Source organism: Lathamus discolor, chromosome 2 (genome assembly GCF_037157495.1).
Source record: "Lathamus discolor isolate bLatDis1 chromosome 2, bLatDis1.hap1, whole genome shotgun sequence".
Classification (NCBI taxonomy): domain Eukaryota; kingdom Metazoa; phylum Chordata; class Aves; order Psittaciformes; family Psittacidae; genus Lathamus; species Lathamus discolor.
Window position 1 is genome coordinate 136,575,536 of NC_088885.1, and position 24,652 is coordinate 136,600,187.

General features: G+C 42.4%; 1 protein-coding gene across 6 annotated transcripts; it reads left to right on the plus strand.

The window, feature by feature from the left end:
- The first annotated feature begins 479 nt into the window (after positions 1-479).
- On the plus strand, positions 480-23,357 carry PLEKHF2 (pleckstrin homology and FYVE domain containing 2). Of its 6 annotated transcripts, none has more exons than XM_065668634.1 (2): positions 480-498; positions 19,995-23,357. In XM_065668634.1, the coding sequence occupies exon 2, from the start codon at positions 20,009-20,011 to the stop codon at positions 20,756-20,758; it is 750 nt and encodes a 249-aa protein (XP_065524706.1). In that variant the 5' UTR covers positions 480-498; positions 19,995-20,008; the 3' UTR covers positions 20,759-23,357. The 6 variants fall into 6 exon arrangements, with proteins under 6 accessions (XP_065524706.1, XP_065524701.1, XP_065524702.1 ...); XM_065668629.1 differs by lacking the exon at positions 480-498 and adding an exon at positions 600-776; XM_065668630.1 differs by lacking the exon at positions 480-498 and adding an exon at positions 600-743.
- The last annotated feature ends 1,295 nt before the right edge of the window (positions 23,358-24,652 follow it).

Below are 24,652 nucleotides of genomic sequence, written 5' to 3' on the forward strand. Positions count from 1 at the left end.
TCCGCTAGCAGCCATCAGTTGCCTGGCAATCCTAGAAGGGCCGCATCAGCTACTGATCGGCCAGCCGGATCTGGAAAACACTGCTCTGGATGACTTGATGAGTAGACACTAAGAACTGTAAGGGAAAGGAGGGAAGGGGCTCCTTGTGTTGGTGGTTTCAGCAGCTTCTGATGGGAGCTGTGCTGGCACAGCTGCCATGGTTTCTCCAAACTGACCAGAAACTGTTCAAACTGAAACACTGACACGGTTCAGTGGTGGTCTTCGCAGTCCTGGGATAAAGATTGGACTCCATGATCTCAAAGGTCTTTTCCAACCCAGATGATTCTGTGATTCTATGTTAGGAACTCCCTTACGTGTTCTGTGTAGAAAGAGGTAATGGAACACATGACCATCCTTATTTACTTCTGGGAGAGCGTGCTTGGAGCCGCGGACACAAACCATGGAACTGGGATGGCACAGAGCGAATGGGAATGTGGGGATTTCAACAAAAAGCCTGAGGTAGCGCTCCCGCGTCCTCCCAGTCCCTCACCCACGAGGGGCACCCGTGGGCCGAGGCGCCCCCGGGCCCGCCTCACGGCTCCCCCGCCCGCTGCGGAACCACCTCACCCCCCCCGCCCGGCTCCTCCCAAGATGGCGGCGGCCCCGCCCCGCGCGGGCGGTTTGGCGGAGCCCGTCCCCCGGCGGTGGGGTGTATGACCGCGGCGGGGCGCGGAGAGGGCGGCGGCCGGAGTGGAGGGTGCTGGGTGAGCGGTGCGGCGCCGGTTGTGTCCCGGCTGGTGGGTGTTCGGCGGCTGGGGCCGGTCGGGGACGGAGAGGGAAACTTTCTATGCGGAGCAGTTCCCCGCCGGGGCTCCGGCCGAGTTTTCGCGGCCATGTTGGGAGCCGGGGGTTGCCTGGTGGGGACGGAGCTCCCCCGGCGGGAGGCGGCTGCCGTGCGGGGCTGTCCCGCCGGGGCGATCCCGGCCGCCCGCCGCCGGGAGGGAGGCGGCGGTTGGCGCTGGCTCGTCCCGGGGCGCTGCGGGAGTTACGGGCTCCGGGCAGGGAGCGCGGGGGAGACAACGGCGGCCCCGCCGTGTTACGTAAGTGCCCGAAACTGCCCGGCTCGTGACCGGCGCCGAGGCCCGGGCGGCGGCCGCTTGCGGTGCGGTGGGGGGCCGGGACGGGCCGGGACGGGGCGGGAGGCGTGGGGCTGCGGCGGAGGGCGCTTCCTGCCCTGGCGGCCCCCCGGCGCAGCCGGCAGAGCGCTGCTCGCCGTGCCCAACTCGGAGCGAACCCCCTGCACAGTCCTGGTGCTGTGCTGCAGAGAGAGCAGCGGAGCCGCGAGCGGCGTGAGGTGCTGGGGTGCTTTTCTGTGGAACTCGGTTATTTCGGAGGGGAACGTGACTGCTCCGCTGAAGACGTGTGGCTGTTGTCTGGAAGCGGCTCAGGAAAACACAGGCACATGGTTTTCCTCTCGCCTCATTTGAAGCCCTCTGTGCACAGACAGCGATGTTTATAAATGGCAAAACTGCTCGTCTTGGCGCGGGAGCGCTGGGCGAGCGGGCGGAGCAGCGCGGCCGGGCACCGGCTTTGTCCCCGCGCAGTGAGACTGCTGCCGCCCAAGTCTCGGCGTCGAGCGGCAGTGCAGCGAGTGCTGGTGACCAGACCGGCCTGTTACATCTTAAAGGACTCCTTCGCCTGGGTTTTGGTTGAATTGGGTGGTTCCAGAATCATCGTTATGTCCTAACTCGGGGTCCAGTGTGCCGAGTAGTTTCCGTAGGGTTTGATGCTTATTTGACATACGCTACGTCCAAGGCTGCAGTGTGTGTAGCAGCTTAAGTTCGGATGAGGTTAATGCAGTAGGCAAAGTGAGTCTAAAATCAAACCCACAACACTAGGATCAGTTTCGGAACTGAGGTTGCCATTTCCTCTTTCCAGAAATAGAGAGCTTCCAAGACTTGTATATTAAGTTATTTTAGGGATGGCTACCTGAAAGAAGGGAAGTTTTTAAAGATGACAGTGTAGTCAGTGCTTTAAACCATATGAATTATTTGCTTTGTAAGCAGTCATCAACATGCAGAAAGGAATTGGTTCTTCAGCCCAGAAAGCAATGTTCTTGTTTTTAACCTATATAATCTAAATATTGTTGATTGAGTGAGAAATAAGAATCCCTGTGTAGTTAAATGTCATGTATATCAGCTTAGTTTGTTAAAGAACGTTTTCCTAAGTGTTTTAGTGCTGTGCTGCTAATGCTAAAACAGCAGTGAAAGTGAAGTGTTGTGAGCCTGATTCCTGAATTCTCGCTTCTGAATGCAAATCAGCCATGTGCCTTTTGGAGTGAGTTTTGCTCTGCATAGAAACACACATAAGGAGTCCCTTAAATGCTAAATGAAAATGGGTGAGTAGAAATTTGGAGCTGGAGAAGCTGGATCAACTTTCTCTGTCTTATTCTCTAGAAGGAGACAGAGTAGTGTCTTTTGACCTAGAAGCAAGGTTTCCCTAGATAAAGTGATGAAATAATTCTTTAGCAAGAGCTGTGTTCTGTTTCTTTACATTATGGGCTATAAGGCTTAACTCTAGTATTATGTGCATCCCTGGACTAATAGAAGACCTGCCTGTAATATCCTGAAGTGCTCTAGTTTACAGAAAATATAATTGGTAAAATGGTTGTTTAATTCAAACAACACAGTGACTTAGGTTTCACTGTTAGGGTTAGTGGATGCGGGAAGATTTCAGAGCAGTAAAGAGAGATGGAACTGCGGTTTCAGATGAGGCATGATCTGGCAGAGCTTGGCACACCTCATTTTCCTTTCCAAGAGCCAAGTGAGTGCAGGGTACACACTGCCTTTGTTAACACTTGCAGCATTTTTGGTGACTTCTCTTCACCAGAGAGGGCTAGAGGTGTTAAAGTGAAAGCTGAGGGTCAAAGTGTGGCATGTAGGTGAGGGAGAGTTCAAGTTTTTCATACTTGAACATATGATCTTAAAATGTGTGTCTGTTAGATAAGATGTTGGAAGTGGTGGTCAAGCAAAAAATTGGCATGCAAGATTTTGTTCCTAAACACGGTTTGTTAGCAGGTGATGTCAAATAGGGAAACCCCATTGTTAGCGATGGATACATTTCTTAGATGTTGGTAGGTAAGAAAGTTGACTTCTTGATTTTTATTTTATTTTTTTTTTTTTAATTTTATTTTTGTATTAAGAAATTAAATCTTACTCTGTACTGCTTCAAGTTCCAAAGGTACATTTGTGGCTTATTCCAAGCTCTGTTAATGTTCAAACTTACTTTTCTATTTATGTAATTTTTAAAAATTATAGGTGATGCCTGTATATTTTTCTGCTTTCAGGGATTAATTCAGTAATTTGATAGAAGTTTGATAATCTGTACATTGTTCTGAAAGAGAATATATAAGGTAAAAAAAACAGGCTTTTGAAATAAAACTGTAGGTAAAACTTTCTCCTTATCCAGGTCTGTAGAATACCTTTGGTTGTCATGATTTAGCTGAGGACTTGTTTTTACAGTTGAGGGGAGTAAAAAGCTACTCTGTAGGTAGGTGTGGCGGAGCATGTTTACCATGCTACAGATTATTTTGTTGTTGTCATAAGCTGTAAGATGTGATGAAAGCTGTGTTGGCAAGTAGAGTCCTGCAAACTGAGCCACGTGAGTAGTCTTGTTGAAACAAACGAGTCTGCTCCCATGAGAAGTGGCTTGATGGAGAGTGGTAGGACAGAGATTCTCCTTTTAGGAAAATAAACATTATTGTGCAGAAGTGTTACTGAACAGAAGAGTACTTCATGTTTTTCAGACTGCCACTTTAATACTACATAGTCAAAAATATGCTCATATATTTACTTTAGATTTTAAAGTTACATTACTAGGCAAGTGTGCTGCCACCTTGGACATAATGATGTTTTATGTGTTGGGGGTTTTTTTAGCCTGTTAGTGATTGTAAGTAATTTAAGGATTAAAATAATATTTGGGAGTGGCCTTTTTTTCCTCTTTGCATCATTATGTTTTGTAGTAAAACAGTGTTAAGCATATTGTGTATGTAATATAGCAGGATTTGGGCATTTTTTACAAGCGTAAAAGAAGGAAAAACAATTGAAAATTAAGGATTTCAAACAGAGGAATATTCTCTCTATATCCCCTCCACCTCCGGTTTCTGAATGTAAGACAACATGCAAGCAGTTAGTTACTGTTGTGAGATGCAATGCGTTGAGAAGCTATACTCATTAATACAGATTCAAGGGAGGCTGCTAGATGTATCTGATCTTGCTGTCAGCAGCTTTAGTTTTCACTCGGTACCTCTTGTACCTCAAGTGTATATATTATCTACAGGTAATTGTTTTAAGTACATAGCATGCCTTCTGCAAAATGAAGAGTTACAGCATGTTCTTTGACATTTACATTTCTAAAGTGTATGCATAATTTGTTAATGGCAATAAATATTAAAGAGTGCACCATACACACTACTGTTCAGGTTGTCAGGCAGCATCTTTCTCAAAACAGTTTGCTTTGCAGGTTAACTCCAGTGCAGACCTTTGTGCAGTTCTCAAGGTTTCGTCTAGGTCATGTCATCTTTGCTATGCGGTAAGGGCCTGAGAGAGAAGGAAGATGGCCTGTTGGATGGGACTCAGGTGGAGCACGAGCCTCTGCGGTATTCTGGACGCTGTTTATTGCACTCGGAGGACTGGGTTGTGCTGAGTGCTCTAATGTTTGTACTCCAAGTGCTTTCTCTATAACTTTAAAATGCGTCAAATGCATTTGACAAGCAGTAAAAGGCAAAGAGGCCAGTGAGTGCATTTCCCAGGAAGGCCACCTACAGTAAGCTGCTGTGATTAAGGGGTTGTTTCAGGAAATGACTCTTTTTTTTTTCCCCTCCCTTCTTCTGCTTTAAATCTCTCCTAACTTAGCTGTGAATTCTCAGTAATGTAAAACTTCTGAGGCAGATCTTTAGTGCACTTCTGTTCTGAAAGCTGTCTGTGACAGTGAGATCTAGGTTAGCAGCATGGAGGCACATGAGCTGCCCTCTTAACACACAGGTTCAGTCTGAAAAGCTGGTTACACTGAAGATTGACAAACTTAGCTTACCATTGTTAAAGCTTTCCTTTTGGCTGTTGACAGTGGCTGCCAGATGCTGGGTTTTTTTGACCTTCATCTTTCACTAGGCATTTGTTATAAAAAGGGCTTATGTCCCTTGCTCAAGAAAGAGCAATTCAACACTTGGCTTATTGGCTTATGTATTTTAAATTGCTGGATAAATAAATTTTAAATATTGCTGGGGGTGACAGTGACAGGTCCATGATTGCAGCACTTCAGTGTTGTCAAGCTTCCTGAAAATTGCAACATGTGGTTTGATTCCAAGCCCCAAGCTGTGTTTCAGCCCCTGGTTTCTGCTGTGCTGGAGGTTGCAGCCTGATGACAGCCCTCCTGTGCACATGGCTGCTGGGGCCCGAGACATTTTTTTGGTACTGATTTAAGCAACTTGTTTCAGGAGGTTTAAATGGTAGCAAAAAGAATCCCTGCAGCCTGCCATATGTGCCCTTAGTCTGTTCGTGCTGGTAAACTAGTGGTAGAAATTGCTTGACTCTTTTTTTCGTAAGGAGTTAGAAGCTTAAGGAACTAAGTATGTCTGAATATTCTGGTTCTCCTGCTGTAATACAGAAAATGTGCTGCAGCAGTGCTTTGTCTGACCATGTTAGGTAGTGGCCAGCTGCCTCACCTCCTGAAAGGGTTTCTGCAGTATAAAGCAGCATTAGGTTTGCCCCCTGAAGTGGAGATTTCTGAACTTACTTAGGTTAAGAGCAGCAGCAAATTGAGGCGACTGCACTTGGTCAGAGGAGAAGGTTGGGTGTTATTACTTGGCTTGTGTTTTGTTTAGTTTTGTGGAAATGCTTGGAATTAGTGAGCTGGTAAAAGAAACCTCTTCATTGTGAGTCTTCTCTTCCTATAACAACAGGATCCGTGAATTTAAAGGACACATGCATGGGGAAATAATACTGATAAAAATGAGGTAGTGATGGTGTGGTTATGCTGCTGTGCTTGTAAACTGAGACTGCATGGGAAAACTTTGCATTTAGCTAGCTATATTTTAAAACAGCAAATTGCTTTTGTGTTGCAGATACTTGTAGGTAATTAATAGCTCTTGCCTAGCGTTGACTACTTGGTGACTCATAGCTTGTTCATGCTATAATCAATTACCTATAGTCTGGTCCTTGTTAGACTATTAAAGTTCAATGTATGGTTGTAGTGAACTAAAGACAACTTAAAACAGAAAACTTTTTTTTTTCCTAGCACTGGCTGCTTTAGGTACCTCTGCACCATAAGAAGACATAAGCCAGTGAATGAAGCGAGGCATGTCATTAGTATGCATTCATGAAGAAAGGGAAAATAGAATTCTGTTTACTTGATGAAGCTTTTTTGAACATGGAGATGTTCTGGTAGCTCTCAAGTGTTAAAATATGAAGGTGCTCTGAAATCTAGGTGGTGCTGGTTTTAGTGTATACTTGTGTATAATGACACCAGGCTGAGTGGTGCAGGTGACACGCCTGGGGGATGGGAAGCTATCCACAGGGACTTGGACAGGCTCAAGGGGTGGGCCTAGGTAAACCTCATGAGGTTCAGTGGGGCCAAGTGCAAGGTCCTACACCTGGGTTGGGGCAACCCTAATATCAGTACAGGCTGAGGGATGAAGGGGTTGAGAGCAGTCCTGCAGAGAAGGACTTGGGGGTACTAGTGGATGAAAGTTCGGATATAAGCTGGCAGTGTGCACTTGCAGCCCAGAAAGCCAACTACATCTTGGGCCATATCCAAAGGAGCATGGTCAGCAGGTCAAGAGAGGTGATTCTGCCCTTCCACTCTGCTGGGACCTGACCTGGAGTACTACATCCAGCTCTCGAGTCCTCAGCACAGGAAAGAAATAGACCTGTTGGAGCCGGTCCAGAGAAGGGCCATAAAAATCAGAGGGATGGATCACCTTTCCTGTGAGGAACGGCTGAGAAAGTTCAGCCTGGAGAAGTCTCCAGGGAGACCTTATTGTGGCTTTTAGTTCTTAAAAGGGGTGTATAAGAAAGATGGAGAGAGTCTTCTTAGCTGGGCCTGTTGCAATAGGATGAGGGCTGATGGTTTTAAAATAAAAGAGGGGAGGTTCAGGCTGGATGTGTGGGAAAAACTCTTTACAATGAGGATGGCAAAAATACTGGAACAGGTTGCCCTGTTCGTTTCAGGATGCACCATCCCTGGAGGCATTCAAGGCCAGGCTGGATGTGGTACTAGGCAACTTGATCTAGCTGAAGCTGTCCCTGCTTTTTGCAGAGGGGTTGGACTAGATGATCTTTGACCAAACTATTCCACTATTGGAAGTGCTTCTGTAAGTGTTCTCTACTTGTAGATTAAAGATTCTGCAAGAGGGATCCTGGCAAATACTATTTAAGACTAAATCATCTTTTTCATGCTGATGGGGAGATGGTCTAGCTAGCTGTTGGCAAGTTACCTCCATGTGTGCTCTAAATACAATAATCCATACAACTGGTCTGGTTTTGGAGAGCCTGCTTGCAAGATGGATTTAGCAATGCTTTGGGGTTTTTTTAGGACAGCTGTATCTGGATCTGTTTTTTCTGTCCTAATGATGCTGTGTCCTTTCCCTGAAAGAATTTAAGTAAGTCTCTTTCACGATTTAAAGAGTATGTTGATGCTGTGGATTCTCTTCACTGTGCTGCATTGGCAAGAATACAGGTAGTATCTAGCTTGCTCTGAAATTGGTCAGATCTCTTTGAGTTTTCATGTTCCTCACCCAATGTCCATTTCATGTCAAGTGTAGTAGTATTTATGTATGTCACATTGTTTGCGAGCCCAGACGGGTGCCTAGTGCTGCTGAGGTGGGCTGTCAGAGAACCTGTTCTTTTGCAGGCAGCATATTGAATAGGAAGGACACACACAATGCCTGTCAGGCAGCCTGGAAGGGAGGGGTAGGAAACTGCTGCCAAACTGGGAAATAACATTGGCTAGGGGAGACTCTTCAAACAGCTAAACAATTGGAGTAGAAAACATGAACTGTAAACAAAAAAATGTGTTCCAGTGTTTGGTATTTCAGCCTGATTGAGGGAGCTTTTAGGCACTGACCCGGCATGTGGGATTCGTGTCTGCTGGAGCTTCTTGAGCAGGAGCAGGGTCCCAGGCTTCTGCTCTTGACTCTTCTGGCACATTTCTAAGGTGTTGGTTTGTTCTCTACTATTCTTCTGATGGCCTTTAGCTACTCAGAGCTGTGGAGAATTTTGTATGGAACCTCAACTCTTTTGGCCTCAAGATCTGCAGAAGCTGGTTTTGAAACCACGTTCTGGTGTGTGTTCCCAGTGCTTTGGCTAAGGTGAAAGATGATACAGTTTGCTAACACCAGAGGCTAAGCTAACCACTGGTAGTGCTCCTAATACATGCAAATGGCAGGTCAAAATGCTAGGGTGTATTTTGCCACGACAGCAAAGATTTGATCTGAGTATTGGGCTTTTTTCAGTTCATTGTTTGTTGATTAATTTAAAATTGCTCATGTGTGTTTATAGTTTATAAATATATAGTTTGTATATATACAAACGTGCAAAACCTCAGTCTTTCTACTTCTCTCTGCTTGAGTACGTCGACAGCTGGGAGTATTTGATACACCCATAGTTGCCTGGATCTTGCTTTATGTGCTTTGACAGATTGGTGTCAAATTGGAAACACTGTCCATGGTGGGTCAGGCCTGCCTGTTCACCTCAGTTTGCAGAGCTCAGGCTTTCAGGGTTGTGTGCTGTGGGGTTTTGTGCTGTTTTTTAAATTCCCTTAATGCTAGTCATTACCTGCTTTCCACATGCACATGCTGGCTACCTCCCCTTTCACATCTTGAAAGGTGGTCAGAATTTTCCCATTTAAAGGGCTGGCAGTACTGTTCAGAGCCGTGTAAGCCTGTATCAGTGCTTGGGGAGTGCTCAGATTGTCAGTAGATGGGTAAGGACATGGAGATGAAACAAGTTAAGGAAGTTACTCTGTTTGCTCCAGCGCTTGACTACCAGGTGGGAGAAGAACTTCTTTGAAGCAGCAGCTCTGTCTCTCTCATGCCAGCAGACAAAAACAGTATCTGCTACTATGGTTTATTATAAATAGAAGCTTGACAGTGGTAATAAGCAGCTGATCTAATGTAAAAGCTGGATCTCTTACAAGAATGCTGCACCTGGGCTTCTGTAGTGAAGCCTCTTCTCCACTAAAGATGCATCTGGGGACTTCTTCCCGTGACACTGGGAACAGAAGGAAAAAAACAGCCACTTTCAGCTGGTATAGGAGTAGATTGAGGATCTCCTGATAACACACTTGCTTGTGGTGCAAAGCCTTTAGTGCTGCATGGGTTTCCATCCTCCGTATATTCTGTTACTGCTAAGCAGGAGAAGGTGGTGGGAACAGCTTTGAAACTCAGCAGTTCTGGATCTTTGTGTCTCATTAATGGGTGCCACGTTCCTTGCTTGGAGCAGGGGTGCTGGCATTGCCGCACGTGGCGTTACAGCCAAGGTGGTTTCTCTTACCCTTGGTGCAGGGCTGGCTGTGAACTGGCCCAGCTTGTCTGGTGGGGCAGCCTGCTTCCGCATGCCTTTGTTTGTCTTCAGCCTCCTCTATGATTATGGAGCATTACAACTCCTTCAGGACGTGGGAGCTTGTCTTTCTGTTTACAAGCAGGTTAAATTTGTACTCTCTTTCTACCTGAGGTTTATTATGTTAAATACCAAACCTCGTGAGACACTGATGTGCAGAACTTGGATGGTTTTGCCTGCATATAGTAGCTCAGGCAGCATGTTAACTGCAGCAGAATGTCCTGGATGGTAAACTAGCACTGCTCTGCTCTTGCTGTGCTAATGCATATGCTGCTTGGCAAAACAACTAGTCTTTTGCTAAAAATAGTTTTCTGTACCCAAACTAGCTTCTGTGTGGGTTGGGGAATACAAGGTCACACATCTTGAAAGATCTGCCTAGAAATGATCTCCATCCCCGACATGGAATTGGCCTTTCCAGGCATTCCTAGCTCAGTTGGTCAATGGCTATTGCAAATTTGAAAAGTAATGCACTTGCCATGCAGGTTTGATAATAAAGAGGGTTTTTTTTTTATTTGTTTGTTTGTTTTGGTGTTTTTTTTTTTTGTTTTGTCTGTTCTTAATTTAGAATCATTTGTTATTCTATGAGTGATTCTTACAGAACTGGTCAATTAAAATGGGATGGCAATTCTTCCTTGTAAGTAGGAAATGAGAGTATACTAAAATAAACTAATGTACTGAAAGAATTACTAAACTGTAAGGTGTTAGGCAGTTAAAATAGGGGTGTCAGCCTTGTACCTTTAAGAAGAGGGGGACTAGACTTAGTGACAGTTGTTTGCAGCAGTTTAGAAACAAAACCTGAACAGATCTGTCTGGTTTATTATGGTAATTGTAGGTTTATGATGACATCTGACAAGACAAACACATGCATTTGCTATTGTGATGTATTTGCACATGACTAAATTCTGGACTGAGAAATAATATAAAGATTTCTGAAGTACTGGCAAGGCAGAGTATTCACAGGTCCTGCAGTACGAAGGAACATTGTTGCTGTTAAGGTATTTCCAACATGGTTTCTGCCAGTCTCTGGCTGGTGCCAGAACATTAGCCAACAGGCTGAGACAAATGAAAGGTTAAGACTGCTGATCTGTACTGGATATACCAGTAAGGGAGTGAGCTCATCTGTGTTTCACCACACCACGGCCATTGCTACACAGCCTTGTGCAATGCAGGAAGCCATGTCTTCACAATGGAGGAAGAAAAAACAAAAATCACATTCATGTAGAAAACATTGCAGTGAGAATCATAGAAATGAGATTTGAGAGAGGTCCACAATATCATGTTCTGCTTTCCTCCTGGTGTAGTATTGGTAGATGCTTATATTGTTTTCTCTATACTGTTTGGACAAAGATACCAGAAGCATCTTTGCTTACTTAGAATAGTACAAAGCAGCTTTGGCATTGCCACCATCCTTTTCTGGTGTTCTATCTTGCTGCCTTTTTGACTTTAATAAATGTCAGTAATCAATAAGGGTGTGAAAAATGGTGCAAAGAGGCAACAGAATATGTTGCCTCAAGGAAAAGGTAATTTTTTAATTTATTTTTTGTGTCTGTAAATCAAGTCAGTTTCTGTCCTGTTGCTGGTACCTTTCTGAATGCTGTAGCCAGCTTAGTCAAAAGTAATTGTGGATAAAGACTATGTTGAAGAACTTCAAAGGGATCTTCTGGCCTCCTTTCCTGCTGTCATTTCTCCCTTGATACAGTCTCTTTAATCTCTTGGTCCTTCTTATTTCTTTACAGTATTGTGGTGTAGCTTTTTTTGTCATTCTTGGTACTTGTATCTTTTAGATACCATCAGGTTATTCTCTGTGTCCTCCTCACCAGCTCACTTCAGTACTGACAGCAAAACAGTTTGTTAAATACAGCACTTGGGGAAATACTTTTGTGAAGAGGATTCTTGGAGAGCTGCTTGTTAGAAGGCTGTATTTCTCTTTAACTGACAGTTGTCATCTGATGTTTTAAATAGCATCCAGGACAGCCAGCTTCTGAAAACTATAGGCATTTAGTTGCTATGTCATGTCAGCTTTTAGCAGTAGTAAAGACCTTTAGAAAACATTTGTCATACTTCTATCTCCTCTCAACATAACTTTTTTTTGGGTGAAATTTCTTTTAATTTCACTTAACTTTATGGTCAAATTCGTCTTTTTACTGATTTGTAAAAAGCAACTGGTGAATGCTAGATATATATGATTAAATTAATACTAAAACTCCTGCAGTTAATTATAACAGATATATTTAACCGTAATGAAATATAAATGAATTTATAAATGCATTAATGGATACTAACAATTTTCCTCAATATTTTATTCTACATGTGGAATGATAGACATAAGGTTTAATTAGATATCTCTTGCTACTGTTTCTGTGTCATCTTTAATCCAGCTCTTGTTATTACCTTTATGGTCCTTGACAGGTAGTGCTGACTTGTGTGCTTGGGTTCTGATTACAGCTAATCGGATCTAAGTGCATAGAAAACTTAATTTTGCCAACAAAGATGACACAGTGAAACATTCAGGACAAGTGATGGCATCATCCTTCTCTGTATGTATTGAAGGAGGCTGTGTAGGAGGTGAAACTAGTGAGGCTAAAGTAAGACTTAAAATTTATGTTGGTTTCTCTTCTGACCTGTATTGAAAACTGAAGAATATCTGCCCTGTGTGTGTTAAGTTCAGCAATTTACCACACTAAAACTGTTTTCAAAGCACTAGGCATTGATAAGCTTCCTTAAACAGATTGCACTTCAGAAATTTACACTGTTTTACTTGGCAGTGGTGCAGAAAGTCAAGCGTTGCTCTTAAGAGCAATACATCTAATATTAATAGAGATTAGAGTACTGTATTACGGTACTAAGATGCCTTCATAGCTGAAAGTTTGTCCACAAAAGGTGGTGATATTACCAGTTCACACAGAGCTTTAAATCAGAGGGATGTATGAGTGTTCTGGGTAACTGAATTGTTTGTGTTTATTCAACTCTAAGTTAAATTAGCTTGTCCTCCTTCCATATACAAAGTGCAAGAGGAAAGCTGAATGATTATCTGTGATAATGTATATCACTTACTTGAAGCCTATTACTGAAAAAATACATAACTCTGTACTAAATGACTGATTCTGCCTGATGAATAAGGAGAGTTCCTCTGTAGATCCAAAAGATGAATTATCTTACAAAGCAGTCATTGAGTTAATGTTAAATATCTGGTCTACTGATAGTACTTGACTGTCGTTGATGTCCAATTTGTTTCTGTTCTGTAAAAGTTGTCTCCGTCTTCTGTACCTTTTGTGTATGTTTAACTTGTGTGATTAAATATAATAAACCAAGATTCAGTTCTACTTCAGCCATCATACAACCTTTAACGTTGCCTTTTAAGTGACTGTAAACAGAGGCTTTTATTATGGAATGTACATTACCTTTAAGCAAGGAGGAAAATGTATTAATTTGAATGTACATGGTGGAACATAGTTGTTGATGTAGTCTGTATGTACAAATGCAGGTTTAAGAACCAGTGTTCTGTACAACTGGATAATTATTTAGGAGCTTATTGAGTGGCAGGATATAATGTGCTTTCGTTTAGAAAAAAAAACTGTTCTATGTTTTCTATGTTTTCTTTCTTTATTCCTTTTGTATTCCTCTGTTTCTGAGTGTTCTTTTCTGTTCTCTACACTTGCTTCACTGTAACAATATCTGCATCTGGTTTCATCCAGTCTAATGGTGTGACCAGATCCTTTATTTATTTATTTATTTTAATTGGACTCATGTTACTGAATCTGGTTTGGAAGTGCCCGTGATCTACTGCTGCTTTAGGACTGGATGGGCCTCTGTGTGGTTGGTTCTTGAGCTTTTACACTTTTTCCTTTAAAGCTGTCACCTTAACTGTGAATGTATGTAGTAATGGATGAGCTGCCTGCATCTGAGACATCTGGACTGTTTTTTATTAATGCAGTGTGTTAAATGTAATAGTTAACAGCCTAATTGCTAACTGTACAGCTGCTGATAGATGCACTGGCAATTGCAGCAAGGCCAGTAGCACTTCCCTCCCTTGTAGGAGCGTTGAAGAAAAATAATGCTAAAATTTAGATGCTTGTTAATTAATATTTGTTAGCGGGGTCTGTGAACTGGACAGGACTTGTTCTTGCCCAGGCCAAAAAGTAGTGGAGTGATGGTTCTGCTGTATTGCTGAAGAAACTTGGGAAGTCAGGTGTGTCCTTTGTCCCTTTTGTTTATAACTTCTGTGCCTGTCCTACAGTCTAAAGGGAGTGCTGGTTGTGATGATAGCATGCACTGAGCTGGTGTGAGGAAGTGTTCTTGTGCTGAGCTGTATACAGTTTGCATCACTATGCCATAGTAGCTTTTTCCATCTCTTTTCTCTCCTCCAGCACCTTTGTGTTATCTATAGTTCTGCTCTGTGGTAATCATGCCATCTGCTACAGTGCTAATGTAGTAGTAAAAGACTTTTCTAGTGTTGAATTAGGTGTAATGATGTCAGTCAGAGTTGTTTGAGTTTCAGTTGACTCCTTACCGTCTTCATCTGCAGCTGTGCAGTTTAGTCTGGCCTTGTTATCAGGAGCAGAGCTAGCATTTTAAAGAAACATTCTCCTAGTTTGAGTAAGACCTGTAGAAATACTGAGTCCTGGGAGGTTGTCAGTTTGGTCACCAGGATACAGTGGCAGAAAGAAACAGTTATGTGGGAAATGACTTGTCAGCGTGCACAGCAACCGTAACAGAGTTATTTTTCTGCTGCAGAAGCCTGGAATGTTAATAACTATAGTAAATATGTGACTTCCTCAGCAGGGGTGGTGTTTTAGGTAAGTGGGTAACTTGTTAGCTCTGCAGACGTTTCAGTAACGTCTGCGTTTGCTCACTTTGAAGATGATGCTTGTCACCAACAGGTACAAATGTAAAACTGGAGTGAAAGAGGGGAACAAGAAGCTCCTGATATCTTGATAACAGAATTGTTACTTCTGTAGAAACTTCTTGTGGGTAAAACTAGGAATAGCTTAGTGTTGAAACAGTTCTGCGTATGGTATGGGAGCTGGGGCTTACTGTGTCATGAAATACTTTGTCGCCTTTGTCGCATATTACATTGCAGAGATGAAAGCCTTTGACCAGCATTTTCACCATGAAATGGGCTTAATGAGAGCCTGTGTGTGGGGAGGAGGGCAAACTGAAGTTATTGCAGCATTTTGAAAGTTGAGGTTTGTTTATTTGGAAAGGCTGCTAAACCCTGCTCACTGTGCAGCCCTGCGTAGCTAGTTTTTCTTACAAGGTGATTTATTTTTGTGATGCTTTGACTAGCAGCTAGTACTACACTGCAGTCTGGACACAAAATGAATCTGATGTGATGGGCTAATGCTCCCTATATCCAAATGGAGTCTCTTTTTGCATAGGGGCCTGGGGACCTTTGTGAGTTTGTATACTAAAAGTGTGAAACTGGAATCAAATGTGCTAAAAGTCTGAACAATAAGTTTGAGGGTTTTTACTTTATAACATCCATAAGCCAAAAATATGTATAAGGTGCTCCTGCTTTCCCCTGAAGTGGAGCTGTGTAGTGTGTCATTTTGAAGCCCACGGGTCTGCTTTATTCCTTACTCGCTTCTGGGAAGATTTGGGCCACGTTTTCAGCAATTTGCCGTCACTTGGGACTTGCTTTGTTTGATCAGGTCTTTAGATTCTGCATCTTGAGGACCGTAATCCAGTAACTGCTTCTTATAGTGGCCTACAGTAGAAACCTCAGAAAAAAGTTTTAGCTGGCTAAGAGGAGGATATTGCCACCCAGTTCATCCCAGATCCTTTACCTTTTAGAATATATCTGAATATGCTTTAAGAAAAGTTTGTAATTCTAAAAGACTTGTCAGTCCAAAAGCTATGTAAGGTTATCAATTACATCTTGGGCTTGAATGTTCCTTTGTGTGTCCAGACAGTATTTTAATGTAACAGCTCCTGATGAGAAGAGATGCACCTCTTCTTGTAACTTCGGCTCTTTCTTGTGACTTAGGGATAGCTTCTCTTTTGTGTTCCTGATCTACTTTTTTTTTTCCATGTTTCATTATTATTTCTAATCATGATGCTTTCCAAGTAGTTTCTAATTATCTGTTTCTAGACATACCTCTTTTCTCAGAAGAGGCAAGTGAAGATGAATGAGCATTAGCACGCATAGGATTTCAGATGGATTTTTAATATTTAGTTCTCTAAAAAATTGAGAAAAATGTCAGAGTATTCATTTTATAAAGTCTAATCTATTAGTGCAGGAAAATACAACCCATGCCCTGGAAAGGTGGAATAATCCATCAGCAGTCTGTGGCTTTTGCTGCAATAGTTGAGGCTGGTAGGTGAGAGTTTATTGGATGTTCCAGACAAAAGTTTCAGTGTAGAAGAGTGTGCGATTATTTTGTCTTTCCTAATAGTCCTGAACTTGCTACAGATTCTTGCTTTACGTCCAGTAAGTGATCATTTTCAACAGCAAGCTGGAAGTACAGTCTTAAGTACAAGCTCTGGAGTCATGTGTCTTGGTTTCAGGCCATTATGATTATTAAATGATCCTGGTTAGAGTTGTTTTCTCTTAGATCATCCTAGAGAACAGTTAATTAAAACCTTTTAGCCTTTTCTCCCCGTTTTCTTCTCCCAGTGACTTGTATTTTGAAAGCTTTCATGGTGACCTTGAGCAGTTTGCTGTTTATTGGCAGGGCCTGCAGAGTGCTGAGCTGGAGTTGTGGAGCAGCGAGTGCTTCCTCCCGGTCGCTGTAACTTCACACCAAGAACTTGCTTCGCTAAAAATGATTGTGGGTATTTTTTTTTCTTTGGTGGAGGAGGAGACAGGGGGAGCTCCTCCTTGTTGACAAGCAAAAGCATTTAACTTGCTGTAATTTGCAGATAATTCATATGAAAGTGTAAGCTTAGAAGTAGTGCATATTGACTTATACCTGCAGAACTGTGTATCATTCTGGTCTGTCCCCTTTGCACTCTGCTGACTGGTTTCCTTCCTCACTTTGCAGGGAACATGGTATTACTAAATAACTTCAGGCTGATTCTGTAACAGATACCTTGCTTTCCAAGTCCCAAGCATCTGTAGGCTCAGTTTTGGCATTTGCAAAGGCTGTTTATTGCCAGTGTGTTGTCAGATGGGAATGGTTATTTGGCAGTTAATGACAGTAACCCTCATTCCAAATCCTGGGCTTTGGCAGCCAAGCACCTGAAGTTTGAGTTTTGAGCCTAGGACTGTAGCAAATGCACATCAGAAAGCTCCTAGTTTTGTATTCCCTCCTTAGTACTTTCTCCTTCATAGATAGGTAAGAGCTGGGACAAGCAAACTGCATTTCTGCAGAGGGGCATCTCTGCATTAGACAAGGCTGTAGTAGAAGTGAATCCAGTCACTTAACCATAAACCTCACTCTGAAGTGTTGTACCCTTTGCCATGTGGTAATAGGTAGTTGGAAGGTATATATTTAAAAAAGAATAGGTGAGGGGAAAAAAAACTCGGTAGACCTTAATGCCAAATAAAACATGTAGAGGTGGGGGGTGGAGGGGTATCGCATGTCTTTGTGCGTATATAAGTATGGGTGCTTGGAATGCCTGAAAGAAAAAAGAATCATGTTGAGGTAAGTGAGTCTTCTGCTGTTCTCTGAGAGAAAAAAAGATCCTGTCATTACTTCTGTTTACTGATCAGCTTAAGCCAATGTACTTTCTATTCAGGACCTGTCTAAGCACCTTCCTTCCCATCCCTCTATGATATCCCTCCACTGCAGCTGTCCTGCCAACCTGAGCCCTAAAACTCAACAGGTGAGCTCACTCAGAGCTCATCAAACCTCGGAGCTAATGAACAGCTCTGATTTGATCCACTGTGTAGCTTCTGTAGTGGCATAAGAGAGCAGGGAGGGAGGCTGATACCTGATGTGGTTCTGCTTTGTTTCCTTCTGTGATGATACTGATTTACGCGTTTGTTGCGGAAGGATTTAGGGGTTTAGTTCACCGTCCACTTGTGGGCCTCTTTTAAAGGGAGTGATGGACAAAGCTTCAAGAGCTTTGACAAGAGTAATGGTTCAGAAAAGTAGGGCTGATGAAAGAGACGGAAATAACAGGGTTTTGTTTATTTATTTATTTATTAACTTCTACTTGGACTTCCAGTCTTACCTCTAGAGATAAGTGACAAGCATTTCAGTCCTCAGACAGCCAAATAAAGTCAGTTGTAATTGTTCTGATTAAAGAACAAAATGTTTTGAAGCAAACATGATTTAAGCTTACGGTTAAGAAAATACTTTATAATTGATCAAATGGTGAGCCACTGGACAGAGTAATGGAGGTTGCCCTGGTTTTATTTTGACTCATACCTGGTAGAAATAGCATAGGTGTACTTGCCTGTGTACCTTGATGCAACACAATTAAATCTCTTGAGCGGTTTTTAGAAGGCAGTTTGTGTTTTGTCTTGACCTTCTGCAGATCAAAATAATTTCAAATTTGGTGGCTTTGTAATTCCAGTAAGCATAAAACTGGTTTTATTTTTTTTACTCACACACAGTAAGTAATACTGCAAGGCACAAAATCCGGAAGTGGTGCTGGCTAATATGTACTATCTTTAATAGATTCGCCTGTCTTCAGCGTCAGACTTTGATACAAGGTGATGTTGTGTGCAGAGCTTAAAAAAATGTCGGTATCTGAACAAGCCCTCATGTCGGACTGGTTTAGTGTGGAACTAATTAAACTCTCAAAGCAGTAACTTATAAATTATCTTTTAATCACACTTAACATTGGCCATGTGGATTTGTGTAAGCACAGTTAACATACTTATTTAGATAAAGCCTGATGAGAGGTTTCTCTGCCACCAGATTTCTAGTCCTGTTTTGTACGGGAGTATCTGAGCTGTGATTCAGAGGAAGATTGACTGGTTCAGGCTGTGGCAGAGCAGAGAGTCTTGAGCAGCATCAGTTCTGATCCTTGTTTCAGCCCAGTTTCATCTCAGTTACAGGCTGATGCTTTATTGGTGGCAGTGTGAATCTGAAAGAAAAGGTGAGTGGATGTTGAGGACTTCTCAAACAGGGGTTGTGTTGGGAAGCACAGGTAGTAGGCACTGGAGTATTTTCTACTTTGCTCCCCTTCAGGCCTGTTCAAAGCACTGGTTGTACCAGACGGTGCTGTGAGCGTGAGCCCTGCAGTAGCTGGAAAGGAAGGCACAGTGGAGCTGTCTTCTGTGTGCTGAGAGGTCTGTCCTTAGTACTTGTCTCTGCCAGCTGTCTCTTTGCTCTCTCAAGTTCATGGTTCAGGTTCATGTCTGTACTCAGGAGGAGCTTGTGGAGCAGATCTGGTAGGAGTTTCCTTTGCCTGAGTTCTGCCTGGGTAGCTCTAGGGTAAAAGATAGGCAAAAGAGTGGTTTGCTGAGGTGTGAATCACTATAGTGACTTCTTATTTTCAGTTCCCTATTGGATGCCTTAGGAATCTTACCCTTATAAGAGGAAAATCTTACTTGCTACTCGGGGAATGGTGAGGGGTAGTTTTAATCTGTAACTGGAACATATGTACTCTCTGGTTCATCAGTACTTCCTAAAATGTGAAGGTTTCTTGCCTAGACTTTCAGCTGGTGCAGATAGCTTAGTGTTTCTTGGGAGCAGCAGTGAGCTATGTGGCTTGTCCTCTGTGTTGGTCTACCTCTGTGCGCCACCTCCTCATAGTGGATGCAGATGTGGTTTGAGAATGTGAGGAGTCAGAGGCTGGGGCTCCTGCAAAAAGGCAGCAGCAGCAAGCGCATGATGGGCCACCAACCGTGACGTGCTCTCTGCTCAAACAGTTTGTCATGAAAGGAGGTGGGGGGGCTGCAAGCTGGGGCCTATACAAAATGGTTTTAGTAGGTAAATTCATGGTTTTAGCCCATGATTTAAGGTTTGCATACTGAAAAAAGAGCAATACCAAGCTTGGCTGTGGTGGTTTCCTATGTAAATATCAGTTGTACATTTGTTGTGTCAATGCTAACATGAGTCTCCAAGCTACTCAGTTAAGTTGATGTTTCCGTCATTAGAATTTAGAATGATGGATGATACTTTCTTTTGTCATCCAGAGTAGGTGCAGAAGGATATATAGAACATATGGAGAAATATGACATTAAACCAGGATGCAGTAATGTTACGGGAGAGGAAACCTCTCATCTGTTGCCGGAGGCTCTCAAGTGCAGTGCTGTAGGTGCTGTCTGTGTGATAAAGATAGCTGTTGGCTGGATGGAACATTTTTGCTTTAAAAAAGAAAAGACTAATCCGTTGCTAAAAATTCTTAGGTGTTAATACTTATTTAAATCCAGCCCAAGTCAGTGCCTCTGAGCCAGCAGGGTCTGTGAGGTATTTTAAGAAATGCAGGTCGGTACCTTCCTTGGGGAAGGCGCTGTTGAGTTCATCCTGTTCTAATAACAAACTTCTGTTTTTCTGATTTTAGGATACTTGTGAAAGATGGTGGATCGCTTGGCAAACAGTGAGGCAAACACTAGAAGAATAAGTATAGTGGAAAACTGCTTTGGAGCAGCTGGTCAACCCCTGACTATTCCTGGCCGTGTTCTGATCGGAGAGGGAGTACTAACAAAGCTGTGTAGGAAGAAGCCGAAAGCAAGGCAGTTCTTCCTGTTCAATGACATTCTTGTTTACGGCAATATAGTCATCCAGAAGAAGAAATACAATAAACAGCACATAATCCCGCTGGAAAATGTCACTATTGATTCCATCCAGGATGAGGGAGACTTACGGAACGGGTGGCTTATCAAAACACCAACAAAGTCTTTTGCGGTTTATGCTGCCACCGCTACAGAGAAGTCTGAGTGGATGAACCATATTAATAAGTGTGTTTCTGATTTGCTTTCCAAAAGCGGGAAGACTCCTAGCAATGAACATGCAGCTGTCTGGGTACCGGACTCGGAAGCCACTGTGTGCATGCGCTGTCAGAAAGCAAAATTCACGCCCGTCAACCGTCGTCACCACTGTCGCAAGTGCGGCTTTGTCGTGTGCGGGCCTTGCTCTGAAAAGAGGTTCCTGCTCCCAAGCCAGTCCTCCAAGCCTGTGCGGATTTGTGACTTCTGCTACGATCTTCTTTCTACCGGGGAGATGACTGCTTGCCAGGCCACTAGATCAGACTCCTACAGCCAGTCACCTAAATCATCTCTAAATGATGTATCTGATGATGATGAGGATGAAGACAGTAGCGACTGAGGACCAGATGTTTTTTTCCCATGTGTTGCAATTTGTTTCAAACCATATGGAGCTGCTTTTGGGGAAGTCTGTAGTGAGGTTCCTCAGAAAAAAATCCTGTTCTAGCCATAAAATATGCCTGAATATCTTCAATTGCAATGTGCCTCGATCTATGACTTCTCTAGACAATAGTTTTTTCACTCCTCTGCAGGGATAGGCTGTTGCAAATGTTATCAGAATATTTTCCAACTTCTTATACTTGAGTTGTGTCTAGGTTAGACTTTTGTGGAAGATTGGAGAATAAAATGTACTTTCTTAATTTAACAACCCATACTTCTAATGCTTCATATTGCTATGTTGTTAAGTGGGATTTTGTTTTTCCAGATACAGAGAGGAAAACTAAGCATTCACGGAACAGCGATGTTTTGGTTAATCCCTTAGACCATCTTGTGTTTATCTAACCATGGTATGTAATGAGTTGAAATGTGACATAACATACAATCTTAAATGTCACAAAACTTGGAAATTGTCTTGTTTAGCTCTTATTTATGACTTCCTATGCCAAGCAGTGCCTTCTACCAATTGTGCTGATTCAGGAAGAAACGCGTCTATTGTGTTATCTGTATTTGCCTGATGCTGATATCTGAGAGATTGTTGGTGCTATTGAAAATAACTGCTGTGTTCAAAGTGGAGCTTTGACAAGGTCATAACTGTGCCCAGTGGTGGGTGATGAAGACCCAGATCACACATCCTCACCCGTGCAGGCAGACCCCAAGACTCCATTGATTCCCACAGGCTGCAGCGGGGTTCTCCTAGCAGGAGTTACATTGCAGGTCAGGATCTTGAGATGAGAAGCTTAGGGTGGCTCTTCATGGGGATTTCTATATTTTATTTTAAGAGCAGTTTCTAAGTTTCAAATTTGGCAAATGCTTTCTGAAAATTTAGCTGGGTGATAGAGCATTTGGATGTGGTGGCCTATATGTTTTTGGAAATAGCTCCCTAAAATAATACTAAATTGTTTCTTAAAACATTGAGGAGAGGGTCAGGTTCCCCCCCGTCCCCCAGGAGTTTTATTGGCTTGTTTAGAAAGAGCCTGATTATTTCGAACAAAAAGCCTGCAAGTATCCATATAAAAATTGGCTTTCCTTTTTACACAGCTGACCTCAGGATAAATGTGAGATGCTTGTTATTTCATTCTAAATGTATACCGAGGACCAAGAAAGATGTATTTAAGAACTGTAATGAAGTCGGCAGTGCAGAAAATATCTCTGTGATATTATTTTTAATAAGTTCTTGTATACAGAAATGTCATGTTCCCATATAAATGTCAAAGTTAGATTTGCAAAGACATGTTAAACCCCCAAATACTATGTTTCTATATTTTTATAATGGTAGTGTCAATTTTGAAGCAGAAAAACCTCTCTGAAATAGTTGTATGAATGTACAACTGACTTTATAAAAAGTTACACTTCTATATCTCTGAGTGACACTTTCTGCACTGTTCGCCTTGGTTGGCAATAATTGGGTTAAATATTTATTGAATAAACAATCAATGCTGCATATTGCACTAGTCTCCCTTCCTGTATGCTGTAAATCTCAGTCTATATATAAAAAAAGAGCAGAGCACTTCAGAGCTGTAGCTGTCTGAGATTTCTGATAGCTGAAGATGCACTTAACATCTTCAGGGAGGCACTCTGCATGAATAGTCTGCAGGACATCGCTTCAGGTGAAAACTGCATTAATATTTTTAGCTTGGGCAATTTCTAAAAGGTAAGCTTTTTTAAAAGCACTGAAGAGTACTTGATCTGCTTTGAAATAAACATAAAAAGGGGAGAGCTAGGGATGAGGAAGACTGTAAACTTGCCAGAGAAGCAATAAACAATTGTATATACTGAAAAAGTAGCTGAAATGAGTAGTTACATTCACTTATTCCTTGAAAGATGAGGGAATGGTGACTTGCAGCAGGGGAAAAACGGGCTATTCTGAGAAGGCACTTCCAGTTAATAGTGCTTACTTTTTGTACCTCTCAATATTTATATTTCAGGAATGGAGACTTGTAAGCCTAAGTTTTTATACAGAATCAAAGTACAAACCTCTCATACATACCTTCTGATGACTAACAGTTTTCTTCCTTGTGCAATTGTTTCTTAAGCTGTCAAATATTAACATGTCTTGTTAAAGGGACTATCTCTGTGTACTTTCCCTGTGTTTCTATATATTGTGCTTTTCAGCCCTTTCTAGGGGGTGGGAAGAGGGTTGCTGAGAGATCATATCCTATATTTTGCAGGATGTTCTTGTACCTACTTCAAATATCTTTTTATCTGTGAATGAAACTTGCACTGTGCCACGCTGATCCCTGAAGCTGTAACCAAACCAACTTGTACGTGTGGGAATTATCATCTGAAACTGATGTATGTGGTCCAAGCTTTTTGAGAAAGCATTAAAAAAAAAGGTGTTTTATGGTATTACTCCTGTCCCTCAGTGATACTAGTTTAAAACTTTACAAAATGGACCCAACAGTGACTTCCCTTGTACTTAAATTCCTGAAAGGGCTCATTTCATACTTTGTAATCTTGTTCTTTCAGATTATTTTATTTACAAATATACGGTGTAGCTTCAAGCCTATGTGTTTAATTTTCTTTAACTGTGGGCCTTCAAGGGTGACCAAATAGGGCAGCTGGTTTTTATCTTGCGAGTATTTTAGCAGCAAATTTGTTCACTGTGTGGAGGGATTAATAAACTGGGAGTGTGAGCATACACAAGGAGACTTAAGACCAAACTGGAAATAGCTGTAGTTATGGATTTAGAAGCCACTTGCACACTTTAGTATCTGTTTAAAACAAGGGTGACCAAGTGAGTTGTGGAGTTTGGCTTTTGTTGGAGTAGTGTCAGCTGGGCCATTGGAAGAGACTGGAGCACCCTTCACATGGGACAGGGTGCTGAGTAGCTCAGCTGCAGTGCTTCAGGTCTCTGCTCCGGGCCCAGTCAAACCACTGCTGGAGGCAAGACTTCTCATGGTACCAAACTGGAGGGTAACAGTACATTTCTTGGAACTTCTGTGCTCTTAAGATCTTAAAATAGTGATTAAATACTGTCAGTCTTGGTGTATGTTATGTACTTTCATTGGTTGTAGTAGGCTTAACCTGCCTTTTTGGTTTTTTTTCATAAGCTTTCCAAATCTAATGGAATGTAACCAGCAGTGTCTGCAGTGTCTCTTGCAAGGCTCTGCACTCAGCTGCTGCTTTGTAGAAGATGCTATATTGGAGAAATAAGTTCACATTTGCTCACTCTTTACCAGTACTTTCTTTTGCTGGTAATATTAAAGGAAAGGGCAAAGTCTCTTCTGAAGGTCTAATTGAAGCCTACTAATTTTAGCCTCTGCACCTAAGCTGCCATTGTTATCTTAAGATACAAATTAGACTGTTTTCCTTTCAGGCTTGATGCAGCTGAATTTCCTGTAGCTAATGAGTAATCGGTGAGGGTCAAGCACTGTTACTCAGTTTCAAATAAAGTTGAACAGAATGGGTGAGTGAATTAATGTGCTGTGAGTTTGCAGCAGGGCATTTAAGGTCTCTTCTCTGATGCGCAGATTATGAAAATGGCATGCAGAAAGGTTGTGTTTATGTGGGGCTTTCCCCCAAGGGATATCCTTCAACTAATCTCTTAATGCAAGCGAAACAGTGGTTATCAGAGTTGTTGACGTTCAAGTGGGAGCAGATTACGGCTTGTATTGTGATTTTCGTTTTCTTGTAATCCCTGGACTGATAGAAGAAGCCTGGTTCTGTTAGCAGATAGAGCCGGGAAGGAGCTGAAGTACTGATTTCTCCCATCCCACCCAGCAGCAAATTATTGTAGTACATATTAGAAGGTCTCTTGGCTGTTTTCTGCCTTTCATTTGATGAAATCTGAGCTACT